Source organism: Onychostoma macrolepis, chromosome 08 (assembly GCF_012432095.1).
Source record: "Onychostoma macrolepis isolate SWU-2019 chromosome 08, ASM1243209v1, whole genome shotgun sequence".
Lineage (NCBI taxonomy): Eukaryota > Metazoa > Chordata > Actinopteri > Cypriniformes > Cyprinidae > Onychostoma > Onychostoma macrolepis.
Window position 1 is genome coordinate 13,850,640 of NC_081162.1, and position 20,624 is coordinate 13,871,263.

At 36.6% G+C, this 20,624-nt stretch overlaps 1 protein-coding gene across 5 annotated transcripts in view; it reads right to left on the reverse strand.

Moving 5' to 3' along the window:
- kcnd3 (potassium voltage-gated channel, Shal-related subfamily, member 3) overlaps window positions 1–20,624 on the reverse strand; it is a 106,958-nt gene that overhangs the window by 3,960 nt on the left and 82,374 nt on the right. For 3 of the 5 annotated variants that reach the window (XM_058785631.1, XM_058785628.1, XM_058785627.1), the window contains 5 exons: window positions 18,381–18,549; window positions 5,141–5,239; window positions 3,183–3,218; window positions 2,979–3,071; window positions 471–709 (listed from right to left, as the gene is read on the reverse strand). In XM_058785631.1, the coding sequence (XP_058641614.1) occupies window positions 471–709; window positions 2,979–3,071; window positions 3,183–3,218; window positions 5,141–5,239; window positions 18,381–18,549 (636 nt within the window). The remainder of the gene's footprint in view (window positions 1–470; window positions 710–2,978; window positions 3,072–3,182; window positions 3,219–5,140; window positions 5,240–18,380; window positions 18,550–20,624) is intronic. The other 2 variants (XM_058785629.1, XM_058785630.1) reach the window with 2 other exon arrangements.

A 20,624-nucleotide genomic window follows, 5' to 3' on the forward strand; every position in this document is an offset into this window, starting at 1 on the left:
AAAAATTATGAAGCCATGGTTATTATTATTATTTTTTTTTTATAACATATGTCATGTGACCTTTATATTCACCTTATGTTGTAATGCAAAAGTAAGCTATTTTCTGTGAATGAGTGAGACTTCTGTTTATTAGCCACTATGGGGAATAAGTATAACCCTTGTAAAACTATGTATGCTATAAAGCTGTGTGTTTATGATTATGATAATACATTAAAATGATATGATAACAAATACCAGTTTGTAACATTAAGCAGCATAACAAACTGTTTTTGTACAGCTAAAATAGCTGGGAGCTGATGAAACCGTAAGACTTGCACATTAGAGTCACAAATGGCTGCAACTGATCTAATGTAAAAAAATTAAATAAAAATACTAATAATAAGGTGGATAATATAAAAAAGTTGAAGTCTTTTAGCTCTAATAAACATCAACCCTTTGAACAATGTTGTGCATGAAAAATGAGTGCTAACCTGGTGTTTAGTGGTTGCTGTTCCCCACACTGGATGTGTAACGCGCTGAGCTCCTGTAGGTTGTGTGTGTGTGTGTGTGTGGCACTGAGAGGCTGCATGTTCTTCTTGGTTCTCCGAGAGCAGCAGGTGCCAGTGATGCCCTCTTCACTGGAGAGAGATGGACTCTGCGATGGGAAGTTCTGTAGTGCTGTCTGCAGGTACCCCTGTTCGTACAGCCGCTCGTCCACAAACTCATGATTCTGTTCACAGAAACAGAGATGATTGGTTTCTGATGTTTTATTTACTGTCATAAGCCTTTTTCTCTTATTCCCTTTACTTCAAAGACTTTACAAGCATGTTAAACACTTAAATATAAAAGAGAATATGAAACAACATTGATGCATTTTTACTTCAGTAATGTATAACAAATGAGAACAAATCAGAATCAAATCAGTTCATTTTTATGTCAACTGTATGTTACATAAGATGAGTTTGTGGATGTATTATTAAAAGCATCTCTAAAGAGAATATTCAGTGGTTTTTACTGTAGGGTGGGACTTGATTTGATTGAATTGGCAAAGTGTGAAACTACTATAATATTGGTTAATATATTTTTTCATGCCCACGTCTTGATTATGTCATTGCTAAGGAAGGGAATTGCAGAGGAAGAGAAAATTATTACACTTTGATGAAAGATTACTAAAACTTTTTTCTGTTGTCTTAGACATTATGCAATAAAGCATAGAGCAACACCTAGCAACATTTTTATGCCATACCTGCTTTTAAATATCAAGTTTGTGTTTTGTGTAAAAATATTTTGATAATATTTATAAATAGTTTAATTGACATTGTTTAATTTAACATTTACATTAATTTACATTTACATTAATTTACATTTATTAAAGTTGCTCCAAGTATTGTGGTATTTAAAGTCCGTGTGAACCGGACGTTGCTGCTGAAAGTGCACCGTGTATAAAGTTATTGTCTCTCAAAAGAAAGAGTTGACTCTGAATCATCGAAACGAGTCGTTTTTAAAACGAATCCCAAGCAGTTTAATGTCGAGGTCAACACTTGTACCTCACTTCTGCGGCCTCGCACATACACCGGAATATACAGTAAATGGAACGAAATAACGCTACTCGTGTAAAACAAAATAGAAGGAGGTATGATTGATTGTGGGAGCTGATAAACACTGGATTACACACGACAAATCCCTCAAGTTCCACAAAGAAACGCAAAAAACGATGGCGTCTGGAAAAGCATCGCGGCTGTCATGAAAATACAAGTTATGTGCTTGCTTTACGCTGTAAGAGAGAGCAAACAGTGAATAGCTCCGATTGTTTTTGTTTTTTGGTCACGTCCCAGTTTCGCGTTCTTTGCTTGTGGCTGGAAACTTGTTGCGCAATAAGCTCCTTAACAAATTATACAAATAGTTTGTGGTAATCTGAGATATAACTAACTTGAAAGAGATTGAAATCTGCTAAATATTGATGGGAGAAACAATTCAATTGAACCAGTTGTTTCGAAAAATTCGAAGCATATATTATTCACAGCAAAGAAACAGTGTAACGTTAAATGGAATGAAAACTCAGACCAAACTTGTATAATTGCAAATTTTACAAACCAATTGCAAATGTTTCCATTAAAGTGTAATTTATTAATATAATCTACAAATAACTGATAAATGCCATTATATATGAAGGTTCTGTGAAATTTGTGTTATTTTTTTATGTGTAGTGCTTGTTTTGCGTGTCATTAGGCAGGGCTTGGCAAACTAGGGCAATTAGAATCAATTAACATTATTTCTCCTTTTTGTATTATACACACTTAAGTAATTTTAAAAATACCTAGCCTACAATATAAAATTGACCTGAGATCAGCTATAGACACTTGTTAATGGATTTTCCAAGTCAATGGCATCTAGTGCTGGGGCCTCATTTATAAAGCGTGCGTACGCACAGATTTGATCTTAGAGTGTGCGTACGCTTAAATCCACGCCAACGCTCATATTTATAAAAACGGTCTTTGACGTGGAAAAGTGCTTAGCGTCACGTCAGGGTCCGAGCAGACGTACACACTTTTTATTGTCGGAGTAATGCAGAATTTTTCAAATGTAAGCTGTTCTTGCAGGTCGCTGTTCTAAATTACGATGATTGGTGATATTTTATATGTTAATGATATTAATTAGGAGTTGTTTACAAGGCAGAGAGCTGAAACCATTCAATTGTGCGCAAGTTCAAGATGATTTGCAATTCATAGATTTCACATCTGAAATAGGCGCGTACGCTCGTTTTCTGTTCGTACGTTCATTCTATGAATCGCACGTACGCATTTCTGAGAAATGATCGTAAGATCAAATTTAGGACGGTTTCTGCGCAACATTTTATAAATGAGGCCCCTTAAGTGTCAAAACAACATTATGAAGCCTTGTTTGTCGAAATCGTGACGATGAGTTTGAGGCACATTCTGAACCACTGATTCGAAGCAAAAGCAGTGTTTCAAAAGCAGCCACCACTACTTCTGACTGACCGTGGTCTTCTCCAGGCAGTGCAGAAGATGGTGATGTTGACTCTCCAGCAGAGATGTGGTCTTCTTCAGTTGTTGGTCCTCCTCCAAGGAGCCCTGCAAAAACACACAGACAGACATTCACATAGTTTTTAAGGAATCACCACATTTCATGCATGAATAATGAAGTGGAGAGAGGGACAGAGTGTGTGTTGTTTGGCTCAGTACCTGTGGTGAAAGTTTCATCTTGTAATAGGGGAGCTGCTGTTGTGTAAGAGTGGGAGGGAGAGACATGGAGAGTGGTTTACTGCTTTTGGAAGGAACTTCATCCATAACAGAGCAGCACAATATATCATCCATAACTTAAATAAACAAAGCTTGAGAGTAAGGAAGGACGAGGGGCCTCAGAGGATTGGGCGAATCAGAGTGATTCCACTTTTCTGTTTCACAAATCCATTGGTACGGTTACTAAAACTTCACATATCTGTCTCTTTTATTATAGAGCTTTTGACTGGGAGACTCGGCCCTCCGGCTGAACGCACATACACTGCTCCACATTTTCACCATTTCCACAACGTCTTAACACGACACGAGCACCAAAATAACATGAGTGAGTCAGTGAGTGATGTGTGGGAGGAGAGAGAGACAGAAGGAAAAAGAAAGATATTGATAGAAATGAAGAGAGAGCAAAATTAGGCATCTTACAATAACATACCCTGAGTACTCTTATTCTGAGCAGACTACATGTTTGCATGTGATCTGCGTGGTATTTATGAGCTATTCAGACAGGCTAACCTAGAAGCAGCTTCTTCAGCTTGATACAAAGTCAGACCACTCTTGGGTGAATTACATTAAGAAACCTCAAATTAGCCCCAAAATCAAAGGACTTCATATTGTAAGAATACTTTGCATAAAGAAGACAAAGCCTATTTTTAGGGCCGTAACTAATTTTTCCATTGTGACATTATTTTCATGACAGTAAAGCACATTTTCCACCATTCTGAGTGTTCTTGTGTGATTCACCCACAAGAGCCTGGTTTTTGGAGAGGAAAAACCCTGATGTGTATTTTCAACCCTCTTTTTTTTCTGTTGATATTAACTTTTTACTGTTTATATATTTGGAGTCTATTGATGTATGTGTGTAAAATTAATCACTTATTGCCCTTTCTCAAATTTTTTAATATGTTCTCTTGATCTGATCCAGCCTGCAGTAGACTATTATTAGTCTAATATAAATTGCATTAATTCATGTTTTTTATAGCAGGAGTCTCATTTGTTGATGGATAAATTGAATAAAAGCAATGTAAATGTAAAAAGAAATTAAGTAGTATTTAGTATTAAAATATATGTTACCATTTAAAAGTTTTGGGAGTTTATGTTTAAAAAAAAAAAAAATTATATCCAGTATTAAACATATTTTATATATTTGAATTAATATTCAGTATTAAGCACATATTTTCACGCTGTTAAAACAGTTTGGAGGCCTCTTAGACTGCATAATGAAGCTCAGTTTTGTCAGGTTCCCTTCTGCTTCACTCTCTGGACCTCTCTGAGGACGTTCTGTGAAACTGGTTAGTTCTCTTTGGAGCGGCATGCATTCTGTCTCTGTACTCGCTGTTCGCTCTCAGCATGTTCCTCGTTCCTCAAATGCATTCGACGCATTCAGAGAATCTCTGCTTTCTTTTTCTAGGAAGGCATTTTATAGGAGCTGGACAGCTTCAAACAACTGCAGTTCTCACAGATCAGATCTCCAGATCTCCCTTTTACACTCATATGCTCACAGCCTACTCGCTAATGAGGGTGTTTAACAACACATTAAGACATTTTCACATCAGTTCATCACTCTGTCCTGATAAACTGGATGTCATAGAGTTAATTGAGCTGATGTTTCTGCAAATATGCAAACACAAAAATCTCATAATCGCTCTTAAGTGCTGAAAATTGGATCACCCCATGTGAATCTCTAGCTTTAAACACTTTTAAAGCAAAACAACCTGACACTTTTATCTCTGTGCTGAAACACTGTCTGCAGGAGTTCTTGTTGAAAACCATGCATAATGTATGGCAAATAAAAAAGAAGCCACCAGAAGTCAAACAGAAACAAAATATGGGAAAAAATGAGCATAAATGTGTGTGTTTGTTTTTGTGAAACAACGTGTGTGAGTGAGTGTGTGTGTGTTTCTCACCGTTAGCTCCAGTGATTGGTTGAGTCCATTTCGTTTGCTATGCACGAAGGCGTTAGAGCTGCCACTCTTGGAAATTCTCATTCGGGCCAGTCGGGCTTTCTGTCAACACATACATACAAAAAGGAAGTTACAACTTGGTCCACCAGTGCTTTTCCATCACAAAGGTCTGAGTTTCAATCTGATCCCTGTTGAAAGAGCCATTCAGATCAAAGTACTTTAAGAAACAAAATGGATTTTCACATAGATTGCTGTCCGTCATGAGATGATGAAAAATGCAAGTGGCTTCAAAAAACTACTGAACCAATTCCTGACAGCCATGCAGTGAAAATGTGCACAGATCAGGGGAGAAGAAAGCGGTTGCTCGCTCGCTCTACAAAGCATAAAAGAATGGTAATTTAGAGAAACGCAGCTGTGTAATGGTTAATTACAGTAAACGTCTTGTGTAATGCTGAATTACGGTTAGCGCAGCTGTATAACGATAAATGATAGAGCAGCGGTTCACATTCCCTCAGTCTATGTCATTTATATAGGCACAGCATGGATGATGAGTGGAAACCAGCAGTCAAATCCTCTGTGGAACATCAAATTTTAATATTTACAATGAATGAGAGTATTTTAATCTCCTCAGATCCAGAGGCATCAAATGATCTGATTTGCACTCTCATTCTCTCGTCATCTCATAGAAAACTGATCCTCTCTCTCGTTTCGTTTCCCTTAAGATGTGAGAAGCTTTATTGACATGATAAAAGGGGTTTACGTTGGCAAAGCATTAATAAACATGATGTAGGCTATACACTAGATGTTTTTTGTGAATGTATTAGGGTGTCATGGGTGGTTGTCAGGGTGTTTCCTTGCGGTCACTAAGGTGTTCTGACTGGATTTTAGTGCATTGATTTGTAGTTGCTAGGTTAATGTAGTTGGTTTCTTGGGCATTTATAGGTTAAGTTAAAAGAGCCCATTTAAGTCTTTAATTTATTCTGGTCCCAGTGGATTGTGTTGCTCCTTCATATTTACACTATTTGCACCAGCTCTGCCCACCAATGTGTGGTTAGGCTAGACAACATTACAAAAGATGCTTTTTAGACAATAACTCCAGTGGCGTAGGTAGTAAAACGCGTAGTAGAGACTTTTTGATGCGATCAACCCGAGTTCGAATCCGCCTTTTGCCAAACTCGTTCTTCTCCCTTTTCACATCATGTATCAGATCGGAAAGGCATTTATTTTCAATAAAATGAAGGATGTAATAGAAAAGTGGAAAATATTATTGTCCAAATAAGGCAGCATCCATTTAATAAGTTTAATAAAAATGATAATTTACACTCAATACGTTATTGCTTTTATAATGTACTACAATACTGAGCTGCAAATATCTGCCACTTGCATTAAATAGTATAAATAGCATCTAACTAAGGCCCCGTCCACACAGAAATGCGTTTAGCTGTATACGTAAAAAATGGATAAATCTGAAAACGGCACCCTTGTGTTTTCGTGTGTATAGCCAATACGTATATTTTGTGAAACGATAATGTCATCATCCCACATCTCGACCCTAATCGTACACCGCTATGTCACGTAACAGCGTCAACAACATGAACAAACACTGAACGATTGTCTTTTTATTAACTATCATAAAGATTAATAAATGTATTTTTCCATGTTCATATTCTTGTTGTTGTGTTGGGTTTGTATACAGCGTGCAAGGTTTATGCGCATGCTCCAAGTTGTCATCTTCTCCGTTTTTAGTGTATCTCTGTGGCAGAATAACAGCACCACATACTGGTCTGGCATGTATACTACATTGTTTTGAGTCGGTTTCATGGTTTCGTTTGTACACAGATATTTTTCTTGAGATGAGGAAAAAAAAGATCAGATAGGGAAAGCTCTGGCTTCGTGTGGATGTGGCCTAATTTTGCAAAGAAAATACTGCTGTTTTTACATAGTGTAAATAGCATCTATCGCTGCTGCCAGTAATCTCCAGGCAGGAATAAGTAGTAAAAGTATTCAAACATTCTTAAATTTAAATGAAGAGAAAATTAACAAAATTAACTTCAAGCCAAATTATGCAGGATAATATAAAGTATAATATATGTAATTAACTTGATTAATATATTTTTAAGATTTATTTATTTTTTTTAAATAAATCTAACAAACTTTAGCAAGGTTTATACGTAAAGCAAGAAAAAAATATGCAGTCAAAAAGAACTCTTGTTATCATTTGTCAGGCAAGAATAATTAGTAAAAATATCTAAACATTCTTAAAAGTAAAAGAAAAAAAAATTTGATTTAAAGATAAAATGGAATATTACATATAATCTGAGATAATATTTTTTCTGTACACACACACACACACACACACACACACACACACACACACACACATATATTATATGTAAATATAAATATATATTGTTTTAAAGGAATAGTTCACCCAAAAATTTAAATTCTGTCATCATTTACTCACCTTTACTCACTCTTTTTTTTTGCTGGGCACAAAATATATTTTGAAGAATGTTGCTTATAGTTGTTTATTCTTCAAAATATATCTTTTTTAGTGTTCAACAAAAGAAAGAAACTCATATCGGTTTGAAACAACATGAATGAACATGAGTGAATGCACAGAATTGTCATTTTTGGGTGAACTATTCCTTTAAGAATGTCTCGACAATTTTACCGGAGAAGATGATAAAAATTATTTTCTTATTTCCTGCAGGGTAGTATTAGTGTTTTAATAATCTAGTTTAGCTGTGTTTTCATTCACTCAAGCATAAAGAGGCTTTTGTGTGACCCCCCTATCAGGTGTGTAATAGGACCATGTAGTTTGATTTTCTTGTTCATGGAGCTTGTCACCTTCTCACACCGGTGGCAAGTGATCATGGCCTGGACTGTTAATAGCACAGCTAAATGCTGGAGATCAGCTCCATGGGTATAACAGCAAAACACTCAGAGGGAGACTAACAGTGTTTTGCACGCTTATGGTCACAGTACGTTGTGAATAACACCACCTCCTAGCCACTGTTAGGGGTCATCGGCTCACCCACCACAATTGATCTAGGCCAATTGGCTGCTCTTTCTCGAATGCGGGTTCACAAATGCATTTCATCCCAAAGAGTGTTTGTATGCGTGTGTGCGGTTTTAAATTATTGAAGAGGAACAAATTGTGTCTCAATTGCATCAGAGACCTCGCCGAGATCAAACTGGTATTCTGACGTTCATTAATTTCTCACACACACTTGAACACAGATTGAAAGAACATACACCATCATTAAAACCCTCACACACAAACACACACGCGAGTCCCTGTGGGTGAGTGGAGTGCTAACTCTGCTCTTTTCACAGGAGATTGCCATCACATAATGGAATCAGTTTGGGCCTCTGAGACCGTTTGTGTTTCCAACAAATGCTGCAACAATTTTCAGCTATCGTGGAAAAAAATGAGGAACATTTTTCCTGGGGATCTGCCCTGCAGAATGTGAGATGGGGAACAGCCGCAGAAATGCAGAGGTTCTTTATCAATGTGACACAGAATATAGCGAAGCTAACCGCACAGTGCTGAGATCAGATAGGCCAAACAAAGCAGCAAATTCACAAATTACATTTCAGTTATACACATAAAGCCCACTGTGACACACCTCATGGCAGTGGTGAGGCCAGAAGTCTGCTCTCTAATTTCATCAGGAATATTATGAAGCGAACGGCTTTATGAGGCAAATTTGTGGTCCGTGACCAATTTTAATTCACTGTAATCATATCAAAATGTTCCTATTTGAAATAAAAATACATTTTTCACACTATTTATTCAACAGAAACAAAAATGGGCCATAAAATGCAGTTTCATTTTATTTCCAAGCTATTGTTATTCTGGTAGATTTGATTGGGTGGACAATTTGTTGGTCCAGGTAGATGGTGTCCCTTCTCTTTTGAAAAATAAGGGCCCTCTTTAGTACACTTTTAAATTACTTTTAATATTCTAATATGCTTTAAAAGAATATACTTGTGTGCAAAGTGAATATAATGTTTTCAGACACTTAATTGCATGTTAATTGAACTTGAATGAATATTATAATTTTAATTTACATTAAATGGCAAATATTATGCCCCTTTTTACAAGATATAAGTCTCTATATAAGTCGATATAAGTCTCAGGTGTCCCCAGAATGTTTCTGTGAAGTTTCAGCTCAAAATGTCCCACAGATCATTTTATTATATCATTTTGAAAATGTGAGTGGAAGCAGAAACACGCTGTTTTCATGCATGTCCCTTTAAATGCAAATGAGCTGCTGCTCCCCGCCCCCTTTTCCAGAATAGGACTGTGCCTTTACAGCTCTTACCTCAGATACTCTGCCAAAAAACATCTGTTTGGTTTTGATTATAATGTCTATCGTGCTGAAAATATGTGTTTTAAAGCCATATCAGTTTAAACTCCTGACGTATGGTTTTCTGAGCGCACACATCTGAAGCATGCACATAGAAAGCAGCTGTCACACAGCATGTGAGCGCTAAATTAAGTTCTCTTTCACACACAAGTTTGTTAAAAACACGCGTAAGTTACAAATACACATTAGGTTATGTCTGTGAAGTTAAACAGTTGGAAAATAAATCGTACATTTATATTAGATCTGTGTATTAAGTGACAGCAGTGTAATAGAATGTAGCCTAATTATACTGCTCTTTACGCTGTTAATATGACCCAAACAATAAAATAAAAGCAGAAAATAACTCACTGCTTTGGACTGAATAACATCTATAACTTTAATAAGAAGACATTTCTTACTTGAATCCTGCTTTTAAATGCTCTAGCGTGAAGATAAACATGGCGGTTTGTGTGCAGCACACTCAGGACGGGGTGTCTGCTAATACGGCAGTGTCTGCCAACAGTTGTGGGCGGGGCTTGTAAAATGTGTCATCACATTTTACAGATTCTGTAAACAGCTTGTTCTGAGATGCTGCTTATGATTTATGGGTATTTAAAAAAAAAAAATTTAATTAAAAAAATGTTTGTGTTCACACACTGCCAACACACATTTATGTTCAAACAACATGTAAAAGTGAATCTTGCATAATAGGGGCCTTTCAAAGAAAGAGTTCACCCAAAAATAAAAACATTATTGTCATTATATACTCACCATCAAGTTGTTTTAAACCTGTATGAGTTTCTTTCTTCTGCTGAAGATGATAAGAAGATATTTTTCAGGCAGTGGGTAATAAAACCGTTGCTGGTTCCCACTGACTTTCACAATATGGAAAAAAATACTACGGAAGTCAAACTGTTTGGTTACCCACATTCTTCAAAATACTTATTTTTTTTTGTGTTCAGCAGAAAAAGAAACTCATACAAGCTTGGAACACCCTGAAGGGTGAGTGATCTAGCCCTTGGTGATCTATCCTTTTAAGTGCACTTCTTCTTCACAAGGGTTGCTTTGGCTGTATACCTTCAATCTCTACCCTCCAGCAGAATCAGTCGAGTTTTTCATTAAAGTTTGTGCTCAAGTGTTGCTGTTTAGTCCCACAGGATCAAATTCGTGTGGAGTGGAAAAGTGTGACCTGCACGACTGAACCACGTAGACGTCACTGTGAATAGCATGGGCGTCGCTAGGCCATTTTTAGGGGGGCTTTAGCCCATTTTAATTGCATATCAGAGTGATTGACAGAGATTGAAACATTGTGTGTGTGTGTGTGTGTGTTTTGTATTCATTTAAAAAAATATATTTTTTATTGTTTGAATTGAATTGATGTAGAACGGTTCTACAATTTTTTTGTACAAATTTTCAATCAATTTTTTTGTAAATATTTATTTTTTTATTATTATACCCTCATTGGGGGCTGAGCCCCCCTAAAATGAAAATCCTAGAATCGTCCCTGGTGAATAGAGATTTCAGAATCATACACCTTGGATTTTGATTGGATGGTTTGATCATGTGTCAATCAATCAAAGTATTTAATTCCCTATATAAATGAAATTGTTACTAGGGATGCTGTCTTGCATGCGACATGCACAAGTTGTTTATGCCTGAAGCATTGGCTCTAGTACAAACCACTAAAGACTGGTGATGAGAGGCGCTTTCTTCAATGCACTGTTCTCTGAAACGACAGGCAGCAGTGCAGAGAAAATATCAACAGTGAGTGAGAAGCCAATGCTTGTCGAACTGTACATTTGCTGTGCCCTATACAGTCACACTGGGCCTAGTGTGTCTCCGGTTCTATATACTTAAGCATTTATGTTTTTCTGTAAGAAAAACTTGCAAGAGTCTCAAGATGCTTTCAACTTAAATTTAAATGCATTTATTTATTATTATTATTACAGTATTATCATTTTATTTTTTACAGTATTAGGAATACAGTGAAGGGTATCATTTTATTTTAATAATTTTACTTTGGACATTTTCATTCAGTGTAGAAAGTAGTGGCCAAATACTTACTTGCCATAAATGTAAGGAAAAAAATTTGCAAAATGTTTGCTTTTAGCTTGTCACTCATGGGGCAAGACTGTTTTGGGCATTGGTTCTCTGTAAATTACATGTGAGGATTCCAAAAGTTTTAAGAACTCGAATGTTCTTCAAGGTTTAAATGTTTTTTAACCAGTTAATTTGACTTTTCCAGGCAAGTGTGAACATGACTTTTCTATATAAGGATTAAGAATAAGCATCTGTAAAAGTTGTATTCACAGTTTCTACCCAATAGAATATTTTAAGATTTGGCATAACTAGAAAAAAAATTATTCATTTTAAAAATGCCCATTATATGAGTTATATGATTGTATTTACATGACTTTACCAAGTCTAGAAATCACACTTTTAAAATTAGGTGACCCCATGCATGTTCTTAAAAAAAAGACATTTGAGGGGATTAATTAAAATAACAAATAATTTATTTATTTATTTTTAAAAATGGTTTATTTTAATACTTCTTTTGTCTTTAATTTAAATGAGTTTAAGTTTAAGGCCCCATTGTAGCGCCCCCTAGTGGGCACGTGTCCCCTGGTTAATAACCACTGCTTTTTATAAACACAAAACAACTGATGAGCTGTAAAAGGTAATTTCACATTGTGTGATGGAGAGACCTTGAAATTGTCTTCCATCAATGTATTCACTTTTAATGTTGGTTCTGTTGGTTTGTATTTCCTCGTCTAGCTAAGTGGGCGTGGCTATAGGCAGAGCAAACTGAGAAAAGCGCTTAATTAACTAGTGTATGTAAGTGTTGGAGCAAATGTTTTGGGTTATCCGTTCTCTTTTTAATTGTATTTTAATTGTATCTATCTACTTAAACTCTTGTTTCTAAATCTCTTGTATTTCATAAGAGTCAAGAGTCAAAGTCAAAAGTTTCTTATAAAACATGGTTGTATATCCCCAAATTGGGGAGAGCGGGAAAAAATGTGTATTTAAGATGGCCGCCACTAGTAGTAAGGCAGTGGATGGATAGAGCACTTGGGACAAGATTGTATTGCTGTGAAGCATGTGAAACTCCAGCCTCAATATTGTAGAGGGGAGTTGGTACTGTTTTTAGTACTTGCAGTTCTAGTTTTAGACTGTTTTTATTGCAATCTTCATTTTAAACTCTTAAACCTATTTATTTGCACATTTTGCACTTCTGCTCTAAATAAATTACCCTTTCGACTCCATCTTCGCTGTCGATCCTCCTTGTGACTGCTCGGGTCATTATCACACAGTGTATGTGAAAACATGGTACATCTCTTTAGTTTAATTTTAAAATGACCGAAACCAAACCTATGTTTTTGGGTAAGGTAGAGAATGATACCTAGAGCTGCAATATAATTACAAAACTGCAGGACCTGAACAAATCTGTTAATCTGTGAGTCAATTCAATGAAGTCCATAATACCTACATCCTTTTGCTTTACTGTAGTTTCTACAGCCGTGATACAAGAACATTCGCAGAAACGGAAGCTCAGGAAGCTTAAGTGGATTATTTATGTCAATTAAACAAAATCCCTCCATGCACTTTCAGTGTTTGCTCAGTGCAGTTCAGTCCACAACAAAGAGCACATAAGAGTTAGATGTCAGTGCTGTGAATATAATTTAGAAGAAAATCGTATTGTGAGAGGGTTGTTATGTGCTTGATAATGTGTTTAGATTATTTTGTAGACCACTTGGGTTCCTTTTTTAGTGCAAGTCTGTGGGATTTTTTTGTTTGTTTTATGATGGCTTAGAGAAGCAAGAGCGCTTCTCCTTAACAAGCTGCATGATTTGAGGTATCGTTCATGTCCGTAGCTCAAACAGAGCGTGACAAGTTTCATGTCAATCAAAGCTTAATATTAAGAGTGGAAAAACCTTGCCTTAAAATTAACCACTATGTAATGCTGTTAAAACGAAATCACAGATAATCTTCATATTTGCATTGTGTGTGCATGCAAAGCAAGTGCTGAATTAATAATGAGTAAGTCATTAACATGCAGTGAAGTTGCACAGCTAACACTTCTATTCTCAGGACTAATAATTCAAACCCAATTACTAGACAAACTTTGATCAAAACTCTGATTCCTGAACTAACTTTGAACAAAACTCAGACCTTTGTATCAACCATGAGAGTTTGAGCATAATGAGACCACTGAGTGATCGGTCATGAAAGAATTGTGTGATGTCTAGGAAATGGTCTGTTCTTTTTAGCTCGCTGGCTGTGCAGATTTGCATTAGTTATTAATAAGCTGCCCTGGTGTATGTAGTTTTTTGTAGTCCCTAAAAAAACTGCAGCATGTTCGTGAGGTGAGACACAATCAGCCAAAGGAAGACTAAAACAGCGTATACAATCTGAAGCTTTCCGCACTTTGATCAAAGTTTCATTAAGCTGATGCTCACTTCGATGGTTCTGCATCAAACCCAGCTGTCATGTCTGCAATGTTCTTAATTCAGAGTCTTCTGGAAAGCCCTGGAGTGCTCTAGAAGTAATCTAAAGCCCTTGAACTGAACACATCTCATCAGGCTAGTACAAATGTGGCAGAAACTGATGATGTTGCGCTCTAACAGGTGTCTATGCAACACTGGAACAATAGATAAAGAGGTAGTTCACCAAAAAATGACAGTATGCACTCTCAGAAAAAAAAAAGTTATATAGGCTAGATTTAGAATGACATTTATGGTGAGTAAATGAGGACAAATTCTCTGAAAAAAGGTACAAACGCAGTCATTGGGGCAACAAGTACTAAAATGCACTAATATTCTGACATAATTTACTCATCGTCAAGTCATTTCAAACCTATATGACTGACTTTCTTTTGTAGACATGTATAGTCTTTTGAATTGTAATTTTTATATGTGACATATAAATCATTAGGATATTAAATAAAGTTCCATGTTCCATGAAGATATTTTGTAAATTTCCTACCGTAAATATACAAAAACTTAATTTTTGATTAGAAATATGCATTGCTAAAAACTACATTTGGACAACTTTAAATGCTATTTTGTCAATATATGACATTTTTTATATATATTTTTGTGCCCTCAGATTCCAGATGTTCAAATATTTGTATCTCAGCCAAATATTGTCCTATCCTAACAAACCATACATCAATGGAAAGCTTATATATTCAGCTTTCAGATGATGAAAATATCAACCCTTATGACTGGCTTTGTGGTCCAGGGTCACATGACTGTTGCTTAACATTTGGAGCCTTATTGGTTTAAATCTGGCCCAGATTGTGACCCAAAAATATAATTGTTGATATTGTTTTGATGCTATTATAGGTCAGTAAATCAAAGACCTTGTAGTGCTGCCATAACAACAATTAGTAGATGGTAATAGTAAGCACACCCACATTTACATATAAATGCACTTCTAACACCCCCACATACGCATCATTTTTTTTTTAACTGCACATGATTAGGAGTGCTAATTCAGTTCTTCAGTTCATCACATACGGCTTGGGATGAATCTAGAGTGCATCCAGTAATATGAGATCTGTAATATTAAAGTTTAAGGATGTTTCAGTAATAATGGTCTAGTGACTTGGTTTATTAATACAGATACATGGTTTTGGTGCAGTACCAAGCTGTTTTTTGGCTACTGGACAACAGGTGAGAAGGATGAAGGTCACCTCCCAAAAGTGACTGCTGAAATAAACAAACCCCTCCCCACAGGTCTCGTCTGGGCGAGCTATTTGTGGAAGGACTGTCATTAGGATGAACATCCCTTCTGGCTCTGTTTCCCTCTCCATGTCTTTCTCTGTCTCTCTCACATGTCCTTTGGACAGTAAGCACAGCTGTTCCTGTGGTGGAGGTTAACTTGGGGCTCGAGGCAGGTTTGTGCACTTAGGCCACTCTCTTATTAGTTAACCGTAGGATGTGTTTAAACACCCACCCACACACACAGAACACATTTTTTAAGATGGTCCTAAGAGGTTTGGTCGCATCTGGCAGCTTTAGTTTGGACTTGAAACTGAACTTGCAGCCCCTGCGGCTGTGCGGAGAAAGGACAGAAAATGTGTGGCGACGGATATTTCACATCAAAACTCCGTTTAGGATGATCCAAGCTGCGATAATGTGCACTGCTGCAATGGGAACGCAAAGAATTCTGGGTAATAATCTGCCATACTGGATAAAGTTTAAATTAACACTAAGTAAAATGCTAAAGCCACTGGGAATCTTGCCTGCGGAGACAATGCGGCCCTGTAAGCCCACCCAAAACCTTAGCATACATTAATTCCTCATTAGCATATATTAAAACCATGACTGCGAACATAACATACCGCTGAGTGCAGGAGCTGACGTCTCTCTCTCTCTCTCTCTCTCCGCACACGCGGGATGTCATAGGAGTTGGCTTGGTGTTGTTTTTCTGTGATCAAGCTAATCTCCAGTAACATTCTCAATTATTAGCATAGCAAAAGCAAGCTGAGAGGCCCGTGGTGATTTAACAGATAATTACGCCCAAACTAAATAACCTTCAGAGAGAGATATAGAGACGTTTCGGATGAGGACAGGGAGGGATGGAGTGATAGATGGACAGACGCAGGGCATGTAACCCTGCTGGGATCTCATTCAGAGTCTAGACTCAATCTTTTGACGCCATGCTGCCATTAAATGCGTGACAGGTCATCCCTTCATTCCCCCAGGGAGAAGAGAAAGGCTTAATTTAACATTAAGGCTGTTTGTTTGAGGTGTTATTTCGTACGAGGACGGAAAAGGATGGTGGAGTAAGTTTCTATTATCCTTCATGCACCCGGAAACAAACAAGTTTAATAACCTTATTCATCAGACAAGGGAAAAGAGCAGCAATATGGCTGAGTGAATATCAACTGAGAAAAGACATAAAGAACTATAAAACACCGGTGGCAAGACAACAGGTGATTGCGAGAGAAGACATTGCCCTACAACCTGCCTCAGCTGCTCAGACTATCAAAGCTATAAAAGTAGATTTGGGATTTTCTGCGAGGGATTATGTATTTTATTGTGAAGGTGGTATGAGAACATCAGTGCCCCCATGGCAACAATAAAAAAAGACCATGGTAGCCCACATGAAAAAATAGTAATTTATAGTAAATACTATATTATATATATATACTAGTGTTTTTGAACCATACTATAGTAAAGTGTATTAAACTGTATATATTATAGCATTTACAACACGTTGTTAATGAATGCTACAGCATACTGTAGTATTAACTATTGTGAACTGATAAACTATAATAAATACTGTAGTATACTTTAGTTTTTACTACAGTAAACTGTAGTGTATTGTAGTATAATATACTAGATTGTAGAATCTTAGTACAGTATTGGATAAAGTAATTTGTTTATATTACTGTAGTTGTTATATTACCACAGCAACTATAGAATTAACACAACAAATTAATTCAAGTACTTTGCTATAGTATGGTTCAAAAACACTATATTTACTATAAATTACTATAGTATTTTTTTCATGTGGGTAGTACTATTAGATTTTTTGATCTACCTTGGTAAATACCACGGTAAACAGTACCATGGGATATACACTAGCGTTCAAAATGTTTGGTTTGGTATGATCTTTAAAAATGTTTTTGGAAGAGGTCTCCTGTATTTAAATTGGTTAAAATACAGTAAGAACGGTAATATTGTGAAATATTATTACATTTAAAATAAATGATCTATGTAATATCTTTTATAACGCAATTTATTCCTGTGATGGCAAAGCTGAATTTTCAGCAGAAATAACTGCAGCTTTCAGTGACACATGATCCTTCAAAAATCATTCTAATATGATGATTTGCTTCTTATTGTTTTCAGTGTTGTTTTGTGGAGTACTCTCAAAGCTTGCACAGGCCTTTACCACTTTCTGGATTGACATTTCACTCTGTAACATTAAGCAGTTCTCATTTATATGCGGTTAGTGTTGATGATCGCATTATCTTTCATATGCGTATGCTTACATATGAGATTGATTGTTTCTGCGTCTTCCTGGTCTGTGTTTTTGATCGGCACTTTCTAGACTCATTTAGGAGATGCATAATAGCGCCCCCTAGCGTATAACAGTGAAAATTCCGTGTTTGGCAGGGAAGCATTGTCTCATGAATTACAGAAAATTCAGTTAAATTAGTGACGTATTGTCAAGTATGGTGACCCATACTCGAAATTAGTGCTCTGCACTTAACCCATCCAAGTGCACACACACAGCAGTGAGTAGTGAACAAATGCACACACACTCACACAGTGAACACACACCTGGAGCAGTGGGCAACTATTGCTCCAGCACCGGGGGAGCAATTAGGGGTTCGATGCCTTGCTCAAGGGCACCTTAGTCATGGTACCAAAGGTGGAGAGAGTGCTGTTCATTCACAATCCCCACCTTTAATTCCTGCCGGCGTGAGAATCAAACCAGCAACTTTCAGGTTACAAGCCTGACTCCCTAACCACGACTACCCCTACATGACTACCCCTAATGTCACCTTTGATCGATATAATGTATCCGTCCTTGGTGACCCCGAACTTTTGAATGGTAGTGTATTTTAGAGTGCCATAGCATTACCGTCTGATACTACCACTTTACCATACTGCCGCAGGGGAATGACATCTGTCACCTGATTTCACCCACAAACCCCATGTCATTTCTCCACCCCAGAATAGTAGCTTTCAAAATTGCTCTCGGGACCCTAACACAATCACTTATCTTTATTTAATCAAAAGATGGAAAAGGATATGATGTAATTTAACAGGAGCATTACTCAGAGCTAAACATTAGTGACCTGCTTCTCAGCCAAAGCAGTTCCGGTCAGAGGAGACAATGCCCCTCAGGGAGTTTTGAGCCCCACTGACCTGAACTTTTTGAGCCCGACGCTTGTCAGCTCTCTGGTTCTGATGGTAGATGCGGCTGAAGTTGGAAACGATGACAGGAACAGGCAGAGCGATGACCAGCACCCCACTGAGAGAACAGATGGAGCCAAAGATCTTTCCTGCTATGGTCTTAGGGACCATGTCTCCGTACCTACAGAGAAAGAGCAAGAAATAGAGACATTAGTCACTGAAATATGCACAAGCTGCTTGTACACATGTTCCTTCTTGTTTAACAGCCTAGCAGCAATAAAAAAACAGACAGATACATGATATCACACCTACACAAACACAACTGTAGCTCCTCATTCTAATTATATTCCATCTGTTTGTATTATTACGTTCCAAATGTAATGAATAATCACAAATTCTGACTAAATATATTCATATGGTTTTAGTGAAGATTGGCACTTTCACATGCCACCCTGTAGACAAAGCAGGAGAATTAGTGTGATGCTGACATTAGAGGTGCCAGATTTAAAATGCAATGAATTATTATTGAAACAGGAGGTGACAGGAGGCATGAGTGGGATGACACTTTTATTGGAATATCCATTTGTTTAAAGAGTCATTAGTCTGCAAAGCTGCTTGTTTGGAAAGTCCTTTATTTTGACAATGATTTGGAAAGTCTTTTATTTACTAAACAATTTGTTTGGAGAGTATTGAAAACGGTTTGTTTGGAGAAAGTTTGTTTTGAGAGTTTGTTTTTTATTTAGTAAGCCATTATTTGGAAAGTCTTTTATTTTGTTTGGGAAGTGCTTTATTTCAAAAGCTGTTTGTTTGGAAAGTTATTTAATTTGAAAGCTGTTTGTTTGCAGAGTCATTTGTTTGTCAGGCTAATTTGCTCATAAAACTGTCCCAAGGCCATTTGTTTACAAACAAAATCTTTGTCTAAAGAGAGCGGAGAATAGTTGGATAACAAGTCCCTCAAGATGAGGCCAATATTATCAACATGCTGTGAACATCATCTTTTAAAAATGGGATGGACTGAACAGAACAGGAGCAAAAGCCAGCAGAGAATGAGAAAGTCATTTAAGATTTTTAAATTAGAGCATTTAAATCCCTCAATCCAATGCCCTGGCTACTTCAAGGACATCAAATACAATTCGATACAGTTATTTAAAATGAAAATACAATTACACGCACCACTGTAGATCTTCCTCAGCCAGCGTGATGGCCTGCCATCTGAATTCAGGCAGTGAGGAGTGGAAGGATATATATATATATATATATATATATATATATATATTTAAGATAAGAAAGTGGCTGACCACATATCTATTCAAACAAATTGGATGGTTCAACGTGGCTTTAGCAAAAAAGAAGTCATTAATTCCAAAAGCTACAATTGGATACTGACGGAATACAGCCAAAAAGCGAACAAGAAAATAAGGCAGTGGAACGGAAACAATGTAAGCATAACCATAATTTGTATAGACATATATGCTTTGTTTTAAATATATATGTACAGATGCTCAGAACTAAAACAGTTTTCTTTTCAGCTAATCCAAGTGCATGCAGTGACTGCCAGTGAGGATTTAATTAACAATGGATAATCCTGTTCCTTCATTAAATTAATTTGGTGCAAGTGAGGCACAATTCAAACAAACACAATCAGAAAACATGCAGCCAGCCGAGAATTTGTAAAGAGACATTAAAGTTGGAATTTAAATGTCTCAAATAATAAGAATAGCTCATTAGGAGGCAATGCTGTTGTGGGTCGTGAAAGAAATATTCAGGGTTCAATACAAGTTAAGCTCAAATGACATACAAAATAAAGGTTATGGTGAAATGGGAGTGAATTGAGGGCATTTTGGAGGATTTTTAAAAGCAGAAATGTGAAGCTTACAATTTGGTAAACGCTAACATCAAGATTCTTCTATTTAAATGATTCTTCTGTATATTATTTGAGCTGTAAAGACATTCTTGGCATTTTTATGGTCATTTTAGAAGTTATGCTGCCATAGCAAGTTGAAAATTAAACATTTATACAAAATAATCTCAACATAATAATTGTTTACATTGTGGATTTACTATTAAAACAATATTTTAACCTCACATATTGGCCCCATTTACTTCCACTGTAATTGACTCACTGTAACCCAGATTTTTGCTTTTTTAAAGAAAAGGAGGGACAAGTCTAAATTAATTTTTGTGGTAATCAACATTATGCCACAAGTGATGTCGATTGAATTTAACTTGAATTGAACCTGGAATATCCCTTTACTA